The 17,267-nt window shown below is 41.8% G+C and overlaps 1 protein-coding gene across 8 annotated transcripts in view; it reads left to right on the top strand.

Annotated features, from left to right (window-relative positions):
* Window positions 1-17,267, top strand: part of mical2a (microtubule associated monooxygenase, calponin and LIM domain containing 2a) — a 37,191-nt gene that overhangs the window by 1,633 nt on the left and 18,291 nt on the right. For all 8 annotated transcript variants that reach the window (XM_070831579.1, XM_070831550.1, XM_070831553.1 and 5 more), the window contains exons 2-9: window positions 7,109-7,477; window positions 11,379-11,586; window positions 11,882-11,998; window positions 14,054-14,155; window positions 15,519-15,674; window positions 15,808-15,908; window positions 16,200-16,457; window positions 17,060-17,175. In XM_070831579.1, coding sequence (XP_070687680.1) covers window positions 7,217-7,477; window positions 11,379-11,586; window positions 11,882-11,998; window positions 14,054-14,155; window positions 15,519-15,674; window positions 15,808-15,908; window positions 16,200-16,457; window positions 17,060-17,175 — 1,319 coding nt within the window. In that variant the 5' untranslated portion in view covers window positions 7,109-7,216. The remainder of the gene's footprint in view (window positions 1-7,108; window positions 7,478-11,378; window positions 11,587-11,881; window positions 11,999-14,053; window positions 14,156-15,518; window positions 15,675-15,807; window positions 15,909-16,199; window positions 16,458-17,059; window positions 17,176-17,267) is intronic.

The raw sequence follows: 17,267 nt of genomic DNA, 5'->3' as shown, positions 1-17,267 counted from the left end.
TGCCAAATAGCCGCAAGGCTTATGTTCTAAACATGCTGAGTGATTACAGGTTTAAATCTGAATCGTGCTCTCCCTTCAACAAACGCAGCTGCTTTAGAGCTGGGACAACATACAAACATCACGTTAGAGCTGCGTGAACAAACTTAACTAATGTCCCAGACTGCACTGGAACACAAATGAGAAACCGGTGTAACAAACCGGTGTTGTGTCGCAAACAAATTCAGATGACGTTTATGCACAAACTTCCACATTTTTCAAACTGTCCTCTGACGGTTGCCAAAAGGTCTGAAAAAAAAAAAAAAAAAAAAAAAACTCTCTGCATGATAGGCTTCAGCGCTACACTTCAGCAGCTTACATCTGCAAATTCCCACGCCAGCCGCTCATTTTTAGTTTGTAATTACCAGCTTTACTGGAGTTTGACTTAACAACAGCGTGCAGAGATAAAAACAGCATCACTGAAAGCTGCACAGGTCCCTCCGATCTTGCAGCCAAATGGAGGCCTGGATTATGATGGCGCTCAAGAAAAGAATGATTTTTAACACAACACTGACACACGATTACACATGACAGACTAATCAGCTGTAAGACGTCAGTGGTCACAGCTTTCTGCATCCAGGTAGAAATGATTAGATAAGATAATGAATACTAACAGATGTGAGACGTTATTTAAATACTTAACATTTTAGTTTAAGAAACAACAAATACTGTGGCTAAAGAGATACACAGAGGAGTACATAGATTTAGCAATTAAATGGTTACATCTGTGAATGTCGAGTCAAAAGTAAAATTATTATTGCCCAAAACCATAAGGTATGCCTCAAAGGGCTACAAACAACATACAACAAGTAACATTAGCAAAATGGATAAAATGAAAGATAAAATATAAACAGTGCAATAGTAAAAATACAACAACATCCCCATAGAGCATCTGTACATACCTGGAATCAGAGGAAAACACACATACAGTATATACAGAAAACCTGGATAACCATATATTAGAACTTGACTAAATTATTAGACTAAATGAAGCCAAAGGCTGAAGCGAATAGATGCGTTTGGAGTTTACTTTTGAATGAGTCAATCGAGCTGACCTCTCGAATTTGGGTCGGAAGGCGATTCCAGAGAAGAGGAGCGTGGTCAGAGAAAGTGCTGATGATTTAGTGGTTTTTGGAATAGACTGGAGACCAGGAATTTTGTGACTGTGGTGCTTCAGCAGGACTGACTAGAGATGACAAGTACGATGGAGCAGGTGAATGAACGAATCGATCAGTTAATAAATCAGAATATGGAAGATATGTGAGGACGTCGTGCTGTGGATGAGAACAATGTGTGTTTCAAGCAGCCTGATAAACTGAGTGTGAGTGGAAGCTTGTATTCACTATTGCCAGGGAGGTGTTGTAAACTTTCTCCTTCCTCTCTGCAATATGTTTCCTTCCTTGTTCCACAGCATGAAAATGGACACGTGTCCAGGCATCGGCAGCCCATAAGGGACAGGGACTTCCAGAGGCAGGTGGGGCACATCTGCCCCCCGTAGCCCAAACAAAAATGTAGCTGCTTTATCAGAAAACTATATCATTTATAGTGTTTTTGTGTTCTTGCTACATGCAAAGTATGTTGGGACATCTAAACCAACAGCACACTGAAAGGTGGAGTCACCAGAGGAGGAAGAAGGAGACTTTGCTGGGGTACGTTCACCCCAGGATGTCATTAACACTTTCCATCTGGCAGCGACAGCAGCACGCTGAAAAAGGGTTTTAAACATATCTAAGTCATGCTTTAAAATCACAGAGGTGGAATTTTACAGAGGCAGCTCTGCTCAGAGCTTTGATCTGGACAGGAAACCAGACGCACTCCACAGGAAGAGGTTGGATGGGAGGCGTCCGAGGGAGCTCACGCACTTTACTGCAGTGCTCGGAGCGTTTTGAAATGTAGAACAGGGCATCGTTTCTTTTTTCCAGTGCGCTGCCACGATTGATGCAGCAATCCTGGTGTTGCTGCGAGTCTGTCGGGGTCTATTGTCCTTTTTGATATTTAGTTTTGCCTTAGTCTGCGTTCCTACACGTGAACCCAGAACACTTATTGAGTCGGACTTTGTACGTGTTTGTGTTCATCTGAAGTAGTCTTGTTTTCAAAGTGTCTTGTTTACAAGTTCCAGCCTTGGTGATATCTTTTCAAGTCATGTGCTGTTTCCTTCTGCAACATGACACTTGTCTATTCTGAGTCTGGCTTTACTGATTGTTGGCTTACAGAATCAGCTATTCCTGCCAGGCAGTAATACTGCCATCTAAACCATCACTGTGCCCTCCTATGATATGGATGCGTGAAGCAACACCCACTGATCTTCTCAGTGCCAGTCAGCTTGTCTTTGGCCTGTGGTTGGTATTTACGTTACGTTCACCGATTTTTAATGTTCTGCCTTCATGAATGTGTTTTCTGTGGCATTTCTTCTTTATTTTAGAATACTGCAATGATAACAAATTCAGTAGACTCATTTACTGTAAGACACGAGAATGTGTAGTTAGAGTCGGGATAATTGTTCAAGTGAATTGCTTGTGTCAGTAGCTGGGCAGGCGTGACTCTGTGCTCAGTATGTCCAGATAAATCATTCTCTGAAGGAGCCATGTGGTGAACACACCTCGTGGGCCAGACGGGCCTGCAGAGAGCAGCCCTGAAGCTTCACAAGCCTGCTCCTGTTTGTGTAAATTAACAGTTTTCTCCTGTGAAGTTGACTGACATTTGCAGGGTTCTGCCAGTGTTTCTACCTTGCTCGTGACAGATCTTCTTTTGTTTTGGCACTGCTGCCCGAACACGCAGCCAGATTTCAGAGAGCTGAGATAATACTGTAGAGCTCTGGGGCCTGGTGAAGGGCAGAGCTGGTGGGCTGAAGTCCACATGAGTTCACTGTTTTCTGAGGCACACTGCCTGCTTATCAGGTCTGCAGAGGGTTCCTTCCTGGTTTTCTTCAGTCCAGTCTGTAATTACTGTTGCTGGCTGGCTTCACTACAGTATGTGCATTTCCCAGCACTCCCAATGTTTTCCTTGTGTTGTCAGCTTCCTATTGTATCCTGATAGCCTGAAGCTATGTCCTCTGCAGAAACAAATGAAGACATTGCGTCACTGGCTTGTCACTTTGTTCAGTGTCTCTTGAGTTTTGTCAGTGTCAGTTATGCTGTATGTGTTTAAAAGGACAAACACATGGTCACTTTTGAGTTGTCAACTGTACACACTGTACATGCAAATGTCTTAAATCAATTGTTTTGGGATTTAAATGACAATATTCCATAGTTTCTATTCTATATGTCAACAAATCTGATGAAAAGACCAAATTTATCAATGAATTGATCTTGCTAAGCCAAAGCTCACTACAGTTTATTCTTCTGTACTAATGTACTACTTACCTCAGTTTGAGAAAGGTTTGCTAAAATGCACAGTTCCCAACTGTTTCAGAAAATCATTTAGCTCTTAAAAAAACAAACGACATATTTCTCACCCATTATTAAACACTTTAGTCTTCAGCAGAAAGAGCTGGCTTTTGGGTTGGGAAGGTGGAAAGTATTTGAAAGTTGGAAAGTAACACATTGTTGGTTTGTTACTTTAATGGGATTCCTTGACAGTATGATTATGCCAGCTTTGTCCTATGAGACTTGAAATTCACTCACATGGATATCTGGCCATCCAGGTTGTAGACTAATGTGTTACATTACACGTGATAAAAATGTAATACCACAAGTAAATGTGTGCGTGTGTGTGCTTTACGGGAATGAAGGAGGATATGTGTGTTTGTATAAAAGCATGCATTTGCATGTTTTGATTTTTCTTTTTTCTCTTTGTCATCCAGGTGAGGTACATTTTTCACATTCCTAACATACCACCTCTATCGTACTGAAAATGGATGGCTTGCTATGTCTCTCAGACACACGGCCGTGCTTTTATTGATGTACACTCACTCACAGATCTCAGCTATGCGTCTGTACAACACAAAAAGCAGACACCTGTACTGTGTGCATTGTGTCACAGTGCAGTAAAGTAATGTCTTAGTGACACATAAAGTATCAGGACATAGAAGTGCTTGAATTGTTGAATAATTCTAACAAACCACAGTTATCACCGAATCACATCACTTTCTCAATTAGCCACAGTCGGTTTCAATCAGACTCTCTTCAGAACAGACAGGAGACTTAAAATTTGCATGCTATTAAACTCTCTGATCCTCCTAAGCATTATATGGTTCGGTTGTGATGTATGGTGTGTGTGTGTGTGTGTGCGCACACGTGTATTCTTTCCGCTTCGTCTGTCATTAGTTGTATTTTTACAGCCTTTCTGTGGGTTTGTTCTGTCTGCCCACAAGTGACTTTCCATTCTGTCAGACTGGGCTGGTGAAGTCATGGGACTGTGTCTGAGACAATGTAGTTTGAGTGTTGAGCAGTGACTTAGCCATGAAGACAGTAAGTGGTACCTTTTCATTAGTCCTCGCAGACTCGTACAACAGATGGTTCCAATAATTGTGTCTTTTTTTTACCGCTTTACTTGGACTGAAATGTGAAAGCGTAAGTGCAGTCAGCATGTCTTTGTGTGAACTTTCCACAAAGAGATTATTGAACACTGACCACACTTTAGAATAAAATGATATCAAAGTAAAAAATATTATTAGCTGTTTGTGTGAAAAAGCCGCAAACAGCAGTTTTGTGGGTTTTTACAATAGTTATCCAATTTACTTTTTTGGCAGAATTTTACATCTCACTTCCTCAAACAAATGTATTTTAAAACTCAACCATCAAAAGAAATAACTCAACAGGGGCTTTATAGAAGACATTTTTTAGGCCCCACTCTCCACATACCACATGGTAGAATACACAGCAATTTTCCCATCACAGTCTGCCGCAATGCATGAAAGATTAAAGCACCTGCATCATATATCATGCCCGTCTCAGTCATCGCTCATCATTCATTGACAATCAGAGAGTAAATTCCCCCCCAAAACTATGGAGTTGGTCTTGTGACGAGCTGGCTGGTGGAGCCTGTGAGAGGGCTAGCAGAGTGTTGGACTCATGCTGATGGAGCAGTTCAGTGGTCTTTTAGCCACGTGGCAAAAGAATGTCGGCTCACTGAGTTTTAGGCTGGATGTCTGCGGTGAAAGGCCCTGGGGGGTACACAGTATCTACCAACAGGACAGGGGCTTTTCGAAGCTACAATAGTGTATAAAGCAGGCTGAGGGTCAACTGAGTGTGCAGCATTTCTATGGGTCAGTTGGTGTTCCTTTCTCTCTGTCTCTGAAATGTAAAACAGCAACAGCCGCATCAAAACAGGATGCAAACACGCAGCCAAACATGATCTTGTGCAAATGAATGTGCTAATTTTAACCTAGAGACAAACACGGGTGCTTTGGGAGCAACATTCAAAGTCTCACCACACTCACATCACAATCAAAAGCAAGGCTGTGACCCAGGACTGAAAGCTAATCTTTCTATGAACAGTTTCATGTCACCTGAAGTCCCGGGGCGGAGTGTGACAGTAATGGTAGATTACTGTGGGGGTCTGATAGAGTCTTGTGCAGCTAGCCTGACCTAACCCTGCCCATCCCGCTCTATGGGACATTAAAATATCAAAGGCAAACTTCTCCCAAAACTCACAGAAGCTGTGGTCTCCACCCTGGTGAGCACACATATGCTTAATGCAGAAAATTTCCACAATTTGCTTTGATGTTGACTTCTGGCACAGACTTTCTGGCATCATTTTCAAAATGCTTGATGGTTGATTGGAGGAAAGAGAAAACTACATTGCATTTAATTCTGTCAGCTCAGCTCTATTCTCACACGAGCGTGTGTTTTGGTACATATCGTAACAGGCACATATGTAAGCATACTGAATCCATGTACTGCAGTAGAACGTGAACTATTAAGCATGCATTCCCAATGAAAGCCAATCAATCTGTGTTAGTGTGGTCTAGAATTAGCTTCAAATTCCTTTCTTTTTACTCCTGAAAACATTGTCTGGCATTCAGCTGGAATGAAAAATACCACAAGACATACTATTCAGCTCTACTCATCCATGGTCAGTGCTGCGCTCTAGGAATGAAAGGTGCATAACAGAAACAAACAGTGGTTCTTGAAATGGCATTAAAGGGAAAACCACTTTTTACCCACGATGAAGACGGTGTATACACAGTAGAAATGTTATTTATGTGGAATTGCAACATGTAGATTGAGCAAGCAAATCCAGCTGTTAGAGAAGACTAGAGTAGTGTCTCTGTATGTATACTGTATGGTACATGAAACAAATCTAGTATGTATGTTGCTTATTCCCTGGAGCTGCTATATTTGCCTTCATTGCCATCAAGAACATTTATACTCTACAATCTATGGAGGACTTCATGCTAGAAAAAATATATTGCCTTCAAGAAGAGATACAGCTGACGCCCATCCAAAAGTATAGTTACAGCTATAGTTTTAGCATAGCCCCAATATTTTGTAACAATACTGTATAATTGTGATTATTTGCCCCTTATCTTATGTTGAACCGTCAAAGGTTTAGTTCTGCTTAATACTGTCACTGAACACTGAAGCCGTTGAAAAGTTTGGTTCTCTATTGAACCAATAAATACAATCCAAAACCACAAACAACTGCTTTTATGTGCTCACATGGTTGTGCCTCTATAAAGCAAAAGTAGTAAATATGTTCAGCGGCTGTCTGGCAGTGACAAACTGGCTCACATTACTTTCCTGCTTCATTTTCTCACTAGTATTTATCTCGCGGCCTCGTCTCTATGTGGGATGTTATCTCGTCAGTGTGGGTGTAAGCTAAGAGTTTCAAAATGCATGCCGACTTATCGACTCTTAATGAGGACTGGTACTGGTACCGCTTGATTATTTGGTATGTAAGCTGAAGGCATCGAGCAGATAAAACACAGCTGTCTTGTCAACTTAGTTTAAATCACTTTAGCATTCTAATCTAGGAACCATTTGAATGAATTGAAACAATGCAATGAACCGTGTCCAGTTTTATTCGACTAATAATAGAATGTAAAAAAAAAACAACAGTCGCCTAAGCCATCTGTGGAAGGCTTTTTGCCATGAGATGACATCATGTGTTATGTGTCTTGCCTCCTCAGGCTGGGCATGACGGTGCGGGCCAAGCTGAGGGTGTAGCCACATCTGGCAGAGAGTGCTGAAGTAAGCAGGAGTCTCGGCACACCAAACCATCTACTGTGGCGGGGAAGATGGGAGAGACGGAGGAGGAGAGGGATAATGTCGGGAAGCTGTTTGAGAACTTTGTCCAGGCCTCGACCTGTAAGGGAACCCTTCAGGCCTTCAGTGTCCTCTGCAGACAGCTGGACCTCGACCCCGCGGACCACAGTACCTTCTACAGCAGTCTGAAGGCAAATGTCACCTCCTGGAAGGCCAAAGCACTGTGGAGTAAGCTAGACAAGAGGATGTGCCATAAGGAGTACAAGAAAGGCCAGGCATGTGTGGGCACCAAGGTAATTTATTAATATGTTTTGCACAGCTGCAATTTTTGCCACAAAAGGTTTACTAATTATCGACCAATGAGGTTATACATTTATAAAGGACAGAGCAAGATGTATGTACATTGAAGCTTCATAGAAGTGGTTTTTGCAGGTTTTTCCCATTAAGTACAAATTACTTTTACTTTTTGTCACTGCAAGTATACCATAATTATATTCAATGTTCTGTGTCAATTGCCAGTTATTCTTATTCAGTTTACCATGAAAGTGTTTGGTATCCTTTGGAAAATAGTGGACACTAAACTAAAATGTATGAAATTATGGACATGAATAGAATTAATACAACTAAAACTATCATAAGGCTCTGCTCATACATTGTTAAAGCCTCTGTGACTTCACCTCACGTGGTTCCTATTTTTTCTTAAACAATCTGCACTTTGTTCCTCCTCAGAACTGTTAAAGTGCCCCACAGAATACCAAAGCCAAGGCAATGTCGTGGTCGTCACTTTAACCTGTACCTGCCAAGGCGCAACCCATGAACTACCTAAACACTCACTTTTTCACTGCAACAGCTCCCAACGGACAGGACAGGAAATTAAAGAGATATACGCTGCTTTGCACTGATACTTTGGCTCTCAGACAGGTGCGACATGACAAAGCAGAACTACAAACATCATGTAACAATATTTCAGAGACAAATGCACTGCTGAAGCGATAGTGTAGCCACCATATGTAAAGGAATCTAGTCATGCAAACAGTAAATTGCTTCAAAACCACAACAACAGAATCAAATGAAACATGAATGAACATGAAACAATTTCATAAAGTCGGAAAAGAAAAACAACCTGTCAGCCATAAATAATGCCATATAACACAAAAACAAGTTATTTCATTCATGGAGCAAATTACAGACAAAGAGGGAATTCCTTAAACATGCGCTTGAAGAACTATTTAAGAGATATTCCCGAGATTAATTCTGAAGCGATGGATGCAATGCGGACAAAGAAATCATTTCAGGGGTGTGCAGCGGTGATGCGTTCGCCAGCGAAAGTGAGGAGGGAAAATGGGAAAACCTGGAGGAGTGTGATTACCTTTCAGGCATCAGCTGCCCCCATCTTGAAAGAGTGTTTTTATTGTGCAGAGAAACAGACAGCATCACTCAACAACTATGATTATTTGGCTCAAGTTGGACTGATGGCGTGTTCGGCTCTTTATAGGCTCTTCCTTAAAGGTTGGAGCCAGGCCTAGATTGTTATTAAAGTGTTTTAAACGTAGTGTGAGCTCACTTTTTCAGGTTCTGTCTGATTTAAGCCAACACCAAAATAGGTAAAAAGAAAGAAGGTGAATGTTTGGAGAAAGTGTGCCTCTCCTAAACTTCTGAGTCAAAAGTTTTATGTCAGATTTCGTAATTCTGACAATCCACAGGGTTGTGTTGTAAAATAGAAAGTGGTGCAGTGTAGCAAAGTAGTAAACCAGATGTTCAAACAGTGGATTGTCTGCATTATTGAAACACTAATTAATTGTGAATTTATGAGATTGCTTTTTTTCTTTTTAAAAGCCTGAGATTGATCAAACTGCTTGTTAATTTCCACACATGTGCACCACGAGTGCAGTATGAGGCCTGTTTTAATCACTCACAGGACAGACAATCTGCTTTTACTTGATTACTAATTTCTCCTCTCCCTTGGAGAATCACAAGGTGACGTCTCGTGTTTTTATGGCGACTCAGCTCTTTACAGTGACAGATGTGAAATCACTCAGCACCTCGCCTTCATATTCCCGCTGCAGCAGCGATCTTTGAAGGATGTGATGTCATCTGTGTTTTATGGCCTGACACAGTTGGCTGCAGTGACACTGAAATGTAACCACAGTGTCTTTCTTCCTCAATAAGCTTAACTATGCACAAAAGAAAACTGCAAATTGATCCTTTCACATAATCCATGATATGATATTGTGAATCATACTCAACAAATTTCTTGATAGCTCTGTGGCACAGTGTGCTTTTGATCCTGAGACTGTAACACATCTTGATTCAACCAAAAAAGTGCATTCAGGATATAGTGTCATTTAAAATGTAGACTGGATTTCAAGGGAAGACCACTATAACTATCAGATCCACGTGAAGCCCCAGATGTGTGTGAAATGAATCGTTATTTTTAATTGATACCAAAAATAATCAGTTCCAGCTCGGGTCATTTAAACATTCAAATAAAGTTGCTGCAACAACAACGAGCTCCTAGTATCAGCCACATTGTCCACTGAGGTGGAAAATACTCTGACTGATGGGGTTCACTGATGAGGCGGAGGATGGGACAACTGTGACCAAGGCGAGGTGGAGCTGGGATGAAAGTGCGGTCCCAGGTGGGAGGCCGAAAGGAAGCGTGTGTGTCCTGACTCAACAGATGTGGAGCAAGCTGTCAGGAAAAGCCTCATATCTGGAATACTATATCAGCGAATGGAAACAAGCTAAAACTAACAGGCAGTTGCTGCTGATAGGCAGATGAAAACAGTTACATGAGATTAGATAAAATTGTGAACCTACATCTGAACAAACTGAGTTAATGCAGTGCATGTAGATTTTGACATTTTCCACATTTTCCTCTGAATGTCTAAATAACCAATTATTTAAAAAAAAACCAAATGTGGCCAGCAGGCAGGCTTGTACAGACAGCGCTTCCACCATCTGTGTGTGCTTCACACCTGAGAATACCTCATCCTGATAGCCTCAGGCAACACATGATGACACGTTGTCTTATTCATCACCCACATCTCCCGTGAAGCCAACCACACACTCGGAGAGGGAGAATACGGAATGACTAAAGCACCAGTCATCTTATTTTTGGTGCAGGCGCATAGAGCCTTTTAGGGTATGATTTGGGGATTTGGTCAACTGGCACTGGGTGCTCTGTAAACAGCCTCTGGGAAAACCCAGACTGATTGTCTCACAGAACTGATATGGATGGGTGGCACCTCCTCGCACTATCATCACTTTGTATTATCTTGTTGGTGGCAGGATGGCAGGAAGTGGGTCCTGTTCAATATGAGGCAGACCCACGTCAGAGGGCAGAGTGGTAGCTCTTTGTGCTGTCGGATAAATGGAGGTCTAGTTCTGGGGAGGTGAAAGAAAATGTATTTCCAGCACTAATTTGGTGAGGCTATCGAGACAGGAGACTGTCCACCTTGTTGAGCACAGCGTGGGGCAACCTTCAGAAGTGGTCTGGTTCTGGATTAAATGTCACAAGAATAAAGACTCTCCTAACTACACAATTCTCCACAGTCCCTCTCAAAATGTTTAGAAGGAAAGAAGATAGCTTGCCAGCACACATGCGTCAGTTCTTTCATCTATCATTCAAGAGGATGATGTCATGTTTGAGCCTCACATTCTCAGACAGGCGCTGTAACCTCAAAGATCTGACTTCATGCATTTTTGGTGTAGCTGATGAATGAATAATGCCGTAGATATGTTAAGGTTGTAATAATAGTTTAAATTGATGGGAGATGTTCATAATTAATCCTACTGGCAATCTCTTGATAAATGCGCTGTTGCAGCCACGTGTAAGCGCTTTTGTTTTACTAACAATCCTTACATGCGCACAAGGTGGCAGAGAGAAGTCATCTTAAGACTGGAATGATCCCCAGAGTTGGTGTCTATCTGGCTGAAGTGCCCTTGAATGGGACCCTTCAGCTCTAAATGCTCCAGCGGTGCAGTAAAATGCTGCTCCCTCTCATGATCTGTTTAGATGTTGTAACACTCTCTGCTAGGTTAATACAAGTAGGATGTAAATCATTTTTCATTTCAGCCTCTTCTGCAGGAAAAGTCTGAGCCGTTGGTTGTAATAGACGCCACCACAGTGGAGCTCACTCCTCTGTGCCCTCTGTAGGTAATAAGGTCAAGTTGTCATTCTCTCTTATTTAGTGCCTTATCATCGGAGGAGGCCCCTGCGGCCTGCGGACAGCCATTGAGCTCGCTTTGATGGGAGCCAAAGTGGTGGTGATTGAGAAAAGAGACTCTTTCTCTAGGAACAACGTGCTGCACCTGTGGCCGTACACCATTCATGACCTGCGGGGCCTCGGGGCCAAGAAGTTTTACGGCAAATTCTGCGCCGGGGCAATTGACCACATCAGTGAGTATCTGACTTTGCAGAAGCAAAAATTGCTGCGGGCTTTTGCTTTTCATTAACCTGTGATCACATATTATTAGTCTTTCTGAACCTCGATTCTCAGCTTTAATCTTTTTTCTTTGTTTGTTATTGTACATTGTTCATCCATAACCTCAGGAGGCAAAGCAAAGATGCAAGAGAGCAATGGAGTTCAAGCAAACAGTGCCAAGACAGCATAACACAAACCATTAAGTTCGGGACTCTGGCAGTACAACTGTATGCAAACGCAAGTGTGTGTGTGTGTGTCTGTGTGTAACAGGCATTCAGCAGCTGCAGCTGATCCTACTGAAGGTCGCCCTGATTGTTGCAGTGGAGTTTCACATCAATGTGGAGTTTGTCAAGCTGCTGGAACCCCCAGAGGATCAGGAAAATGAAGGTATCCATCCACACTTTCACTTCAGTTACATGTCAAAACAATACGTTAACAGCGCTTCTATATTCACAAATCTGACAGTTGTTTTATGACCTGCAAGATTTGGGAAGATGGGGAGATTTAAGCAGCTGGAAACGATACAGCTGGGACATGAAGTAGGATGAGGCTGAGAAGTTTAATAATGTGTTAAGCTGGATATATAGACATTATGCTGCAGTCTGTTAGACAGTATAGACCATAGGTCACTAACTGGTCCGGACCCAGGCGCCATCCTATACGGACCCGGACCTATTATCAATAAATTATAAGGGGATTTTAAATTTGACGATACGTTTCTATTTTAACAGGCGCAGCTTTTCTAGTCTTGGCATTGGTGGAGCAGATCAGGAACCGCACATACCAATTGCATTCGAGTTAAGCCATCTCACGTGACGCTACGTGGATTTGAGATTCATATATTGGAAAGTTGGTTGACTGTTCAGTCAAAATGTGACAGTTAAAGAAAAAAGGAAAAGCTGCTGCTAAATTTATTTTTCTCAAGTTGTGAACTTTATTTTAAGACACAGTTATTCAATAACTACATTTATTTATTTTCTCTTATTTCTAAATGCAGCCCTTCTTTTACTTAATGAGGCAAGAACGTTATACCTATCCACAGTATTATGTATCTGTTTACTTTAATGTTAAGTGACAATAAATATTGTCAAAATGTTTTTGAATCATACTGAATTTATTTGATTTGACAGTCAGTTATTGATAACATGCAGACATTGATACAACTACTAGGCTACATCAACATATATCACACTAACTCAAGTTAGACGTTATGATGTTCCGGACCTTTGCTTTAATACATTTTCTCTGACTGGACCTTTTTGAATTTTAGTTGAATAACCCTGGTATAGACTGTGTAGCTTTCTGAAGGATCTGTATTAACTCTCCCACTCTGTAGTTTGCACTCTTCCTCAAGGCTGGTCAGGCAGCAAGGGACCTCTCATCCTGCGGTATTTAATTTCCTTGACAGCCACCAATAAACAGGAGACAAACATTGGCACTGATCTAGTTTATCGTCATATTTAGATGAGTTTAGTGGAGGTCAAGTATGTTGCTCTGCTTCCCTGTTAGGTCTCAAATACCGTATTTGCCTGCTATACACGGCACCTACTTATCACACTAATGCCCAGCGAATGAACGTTGTCCTTTGTTGTGAACAAAATGTAGCAGTGATATATTTTACTCTCATCTCATGATATTTTTCTGATATTCAGCACAATGCACTGCTGCCTTTAAAATGTAAAGCTTTGCAGCACGTTCACTGCGCTGCAGATGACTCCATGACCCTCTCCTCTCTCAACTGGACTATAAACTCTCAGGAAGAAAATAACTTGCACGCTGTTGTCAGGTGTCGTCTCCTCAGCTGAAATATCAATACAATGATAAACACAAGAGCCTTGCCTAAATTTAGACACAGACTTATCCCTCCTGTGACGGACTTAGCTGCGCCCTTGACATCATGGAATGCATTTTCCACGTGGTGATGTTACACAACAAACTACCAAGCCGTTACTGTGCTGGTCTCACGTTCCCGCAACACTCACACCCTGAGCAGTGTGTTGTTTGCTGGGAAATTGTGCTGGACTGTGCAAATAAGGAGCATCTCTGTACTACATGAACACACTAAGAGCCGCCATTATTTCCTTTGCTTGCTCTTTGTTAAGCATTCCTTTGTCACATTTTCCTTATTTTACTGGCATAATAGCAACAAAACAGTGAAATTTGCTCATTATTTTTCTCTATTCTTTATATTTATGTCTATAATGACACATTTAGAAGTGTTAGAAACATAGCAGGTGGTAGAGTGCTCCAGGAAAGAGAGATGTTTTGACGGAAAACTTGTTGAAGTGTCCTTGTACAAAAACACCTATCTTTTATCAGTCGTCACTTTGCACGCTGTTTGCTGGGGGCACAGCGCAAACAGATTATTCCAATGATTTATATTGTGTGTTGTTTTTTTTCCCCCTCTCACTCTTCCTGTCTGCCTTTGTTTCCATCTCTCAGGGCTTGGGTGGAGAGCTGCAATCCGACCTGCTGATCACCCCGTGGCTAACTTTGAGTTTGACGTCGTGGTGGGGGCCGACGGACGCAGGAATACTCTGGAAGGTGAGAAGACAACAAACAAAAGGCTGTGAACAGTATAGATGTCTCAAGGATGTATTTCACTTGGCCCACAAAGTCTGATATAAAGTTACCTGTATCTGATCGAGGAAGGAACATCATCTGTGACCCAAATGTACATTTTCCCTACACACCTACACTCACCTAAGCTTAGGATTGGAGCGTGCTGTCACTGAAAGTCTCTGAAGCATCATGTTGAACAAAAAGTCACGTTTTAGTGTTGACTTAACTAAGATAAAACCCAGCACACCATCTGTTTACTGAATAGTCCAAGATGTCACATGAATGCTTATGTACTCTTTGAATAACTTGCGCTGCAATATTCCTGTTGTGAAGCTATAAATGAAACTCACCTTTGGTAAACTTATCCGTGCATGAAGCCATTGATCTCTCCCAGTGGGAAAGATTATACATGAAACCCTGAAACACAGTACAGAAATAGATCAGAGCTGGGGCTCAGGGCGGCCGCCGATGCATGCTGGACTCTCTCCATCTCTCAGTCTCACTGTTTCGGTCTCTCTCCTAAAAATGCTGTCATCAAACAACCAATTCACATCAGATGCTTTTTCCTAAAAAGGGTATTTTAGGGCAGGACAAGACGTTTAGCTCATTCTTCAATTATGAAGAAGCCTGGGGGAAATGATTTTCCCCTGCAGTCAGCCTGCTTTTGAACTACTTTTGTGGCCTAGCAACGGTAACACAGTTAGTTAAATACAGTCAGACCTACAGAGGGTAAAAGGTCCTCCATCACTTTTAACAGTGACAGTATGGAGGATTTTGAAAATGTAACTTGAAAATCTACCAGTAAAATGTGGAACCTTAATTTTAGTCTATTTGATGTCTGCTTTGGATTTTTGGTTTTGGTTCAGACAGAGAAATGTAATGTTATGTGTCAGAATTTTCTGTTTGAAAATACCTTAAATAGGCGGTTTTAGACTTTTTCCATTCAGTATCCCATAGGATTCACTGAATCACAGCTCTTGGAACATATAAAAAAACCTTTGACTGTTTTTATCTATTTAAAGCTAAATACAAGTTGCTAATCATATGACAGATGTATGGTTTTAAAGTTTAAGTGGCCCGTGGCTGCTACATTTACATTTCTGAATTTAATTAATCAAAAGGCATTTACCTTACAACCTCATGGCACTTCTTACAATTCATGGTTTTTGTCCCCTTGGCTATATAAAGGCTCATCTTGGTAAGCTGCCTCTTATCCAAAAATAACTCCCTTGTATTTATGGTATAAGGCTAGATTTCCTTTGTTTTAACAGACAATCCGATAGGACTGGTTTGCTTGGCAATTTCTCTGTTTCATTCTTTTTCTGACTGCCTTTTTCTCACTCAGGTTTCAAAAGGAAGGAGTTCAGGGGGAAGCTTGCAATCGCCATCACAGCCAACTTCGTCAACAGGAACACCACCGCAGAGGCCAGAGTAGAAGAGATCAGCGGCGTGGCCTTCATCTTCAACCAGAAGTTCTTCCTCGACCTCAAAGAGGAGACAGGTGGGAGACGAGCACAGTCACAGTGACGGGTTTGATTCAGTCACACCAAATGTCCTCTACAACTATTTGATGCCTCATTGGTACTTTTTTTTGTTTTCATTCAGCCATTCTCAGACCGTATCATTTGTTGCAGGCATCGATCTGGAGAACATTGTGTACTACAGGGACAACACGCATTACTTTGTCATGACTGCCAAGAAACAGAGCCTGCTGGACAAGGGAGTCGTCATTAATGTAAGCAGAAGCTCTTTGTTTTTGTTTCTTGGGACTGTGTCAGAGACTGTATTTCTGATATATTATGTTGTGCTGTTATAGCAGTGCCTGAAAATTAGACTGAATTGCAGTTTTGATCATTTAGTTATTCTATGTAAATCATATCTGCTTTTATTTTACTTCTGTGAGCAGCATTATTTAGATGCTGTATGGGAACATATTATAAAGGAATTATTCTTGGTCTTTTGGAAATGTAAAGCTCAGTCTTACGCTGCGTGAACTTCTCCTGACTGTCATGCTTCTGTTCTCCAGGATTACATAGATACCCAGATGCTGCTGTGCAGTGAAAATGTCAACCAGGAAGCTCTTCTGTGCTACGCCCGAGAGGCTGCTGACTTTGGCACCAACTACCAACTTCCCACGCTGGAGTTTGCCATGAACCACTGTGGCCAGCCAGATGTAGCAATGTTTGACTTCACAAGCATGCACGCCTCAGAGAACGCTGCTCTGGTCAGGGAGAGATTTGGGCACCAGTTGCTGGTAGCGCTGGTTGGTGACAGTCTGCTAGAGGTGAGGAAAGACAAGACGTGTCAATAAAGTCATGTCAGTTCAGTTCAGATGAGTGTAGGAAGGTAGCCGGGTGTTTGGGATCCTTACTGCCTGAAAAAAGAACCTGTTACACAATCTGGCAATCAGTGCTTGGATGCTCAGATTTCGTCTCTTTCCCCCTTTTTATTTCTCTATCCTTCTTTTTTAGTTTTATTGTATATACATGATTGTCTTTTGCAAAAGAAAATGTGCACCCGCAAAACGCCAATCTGCTTCGTTAGCAAATCACTGATGGAGCATGGATTTCTCCGCTATATCAGCAACCGTCTTGCACTTATGCCCTATCCTCTGAGTCTTTACAATGTGACTTTGTGACACTGTGGGCACATTATTTAATGTCTTTCAATGTTAGATCACGTGTAATGTTTTGTTTTGTTTGACCAATAAAAAAAGTATGTCAGTCTCAACACCAAAACAGCATGACAGAAACAATATGTAGTGCACAGTATGTGCAATGGGGTGATTTCATTACTTTAAAGTAACGAGGTCTTGATGTTGTTTTGCCTCCTCACATACGCAAACACACAATTATGTTCATATATTTGTAATGTGTTTCCGTGCAGCCCTTCTGGCCCATGGGGACGGGCTGCGCCAGAGGCTTCCTGGCTGCCTTTGACACGGCCTGGATGGTAAAGAGCTGGGCTCAGGGTCGGACGGTTCTGGAGGTGCTGGCAGAGAGGTACACACACACACACGCACACACACACACACACATTAAGTGTATTGTATTGTTTACTGTGTATGTATTGTGCAGACACATATAAATAGCAT

The sequence above is a fragment of the Pempheris klunzingeri genome, chromosome 1 (assembly GCF_042242105.1).
Source record: "Pempheris klunzingeri isolate RE-2024b chromosome 1, fPemKlu1.hap1, whole genome shotgun sequence".
Lineage (NCBI taxonomy): Eukaryota > Metazoa > Chordata > Actinopteri > Acropomatiformes > Pempheridae > Pempheris > Pempheris klunzingeri.
Note: the sequence above shows the minus strand (reverse complement) of the source record. Positions and strands in the feature narration are given on the sequence as shown.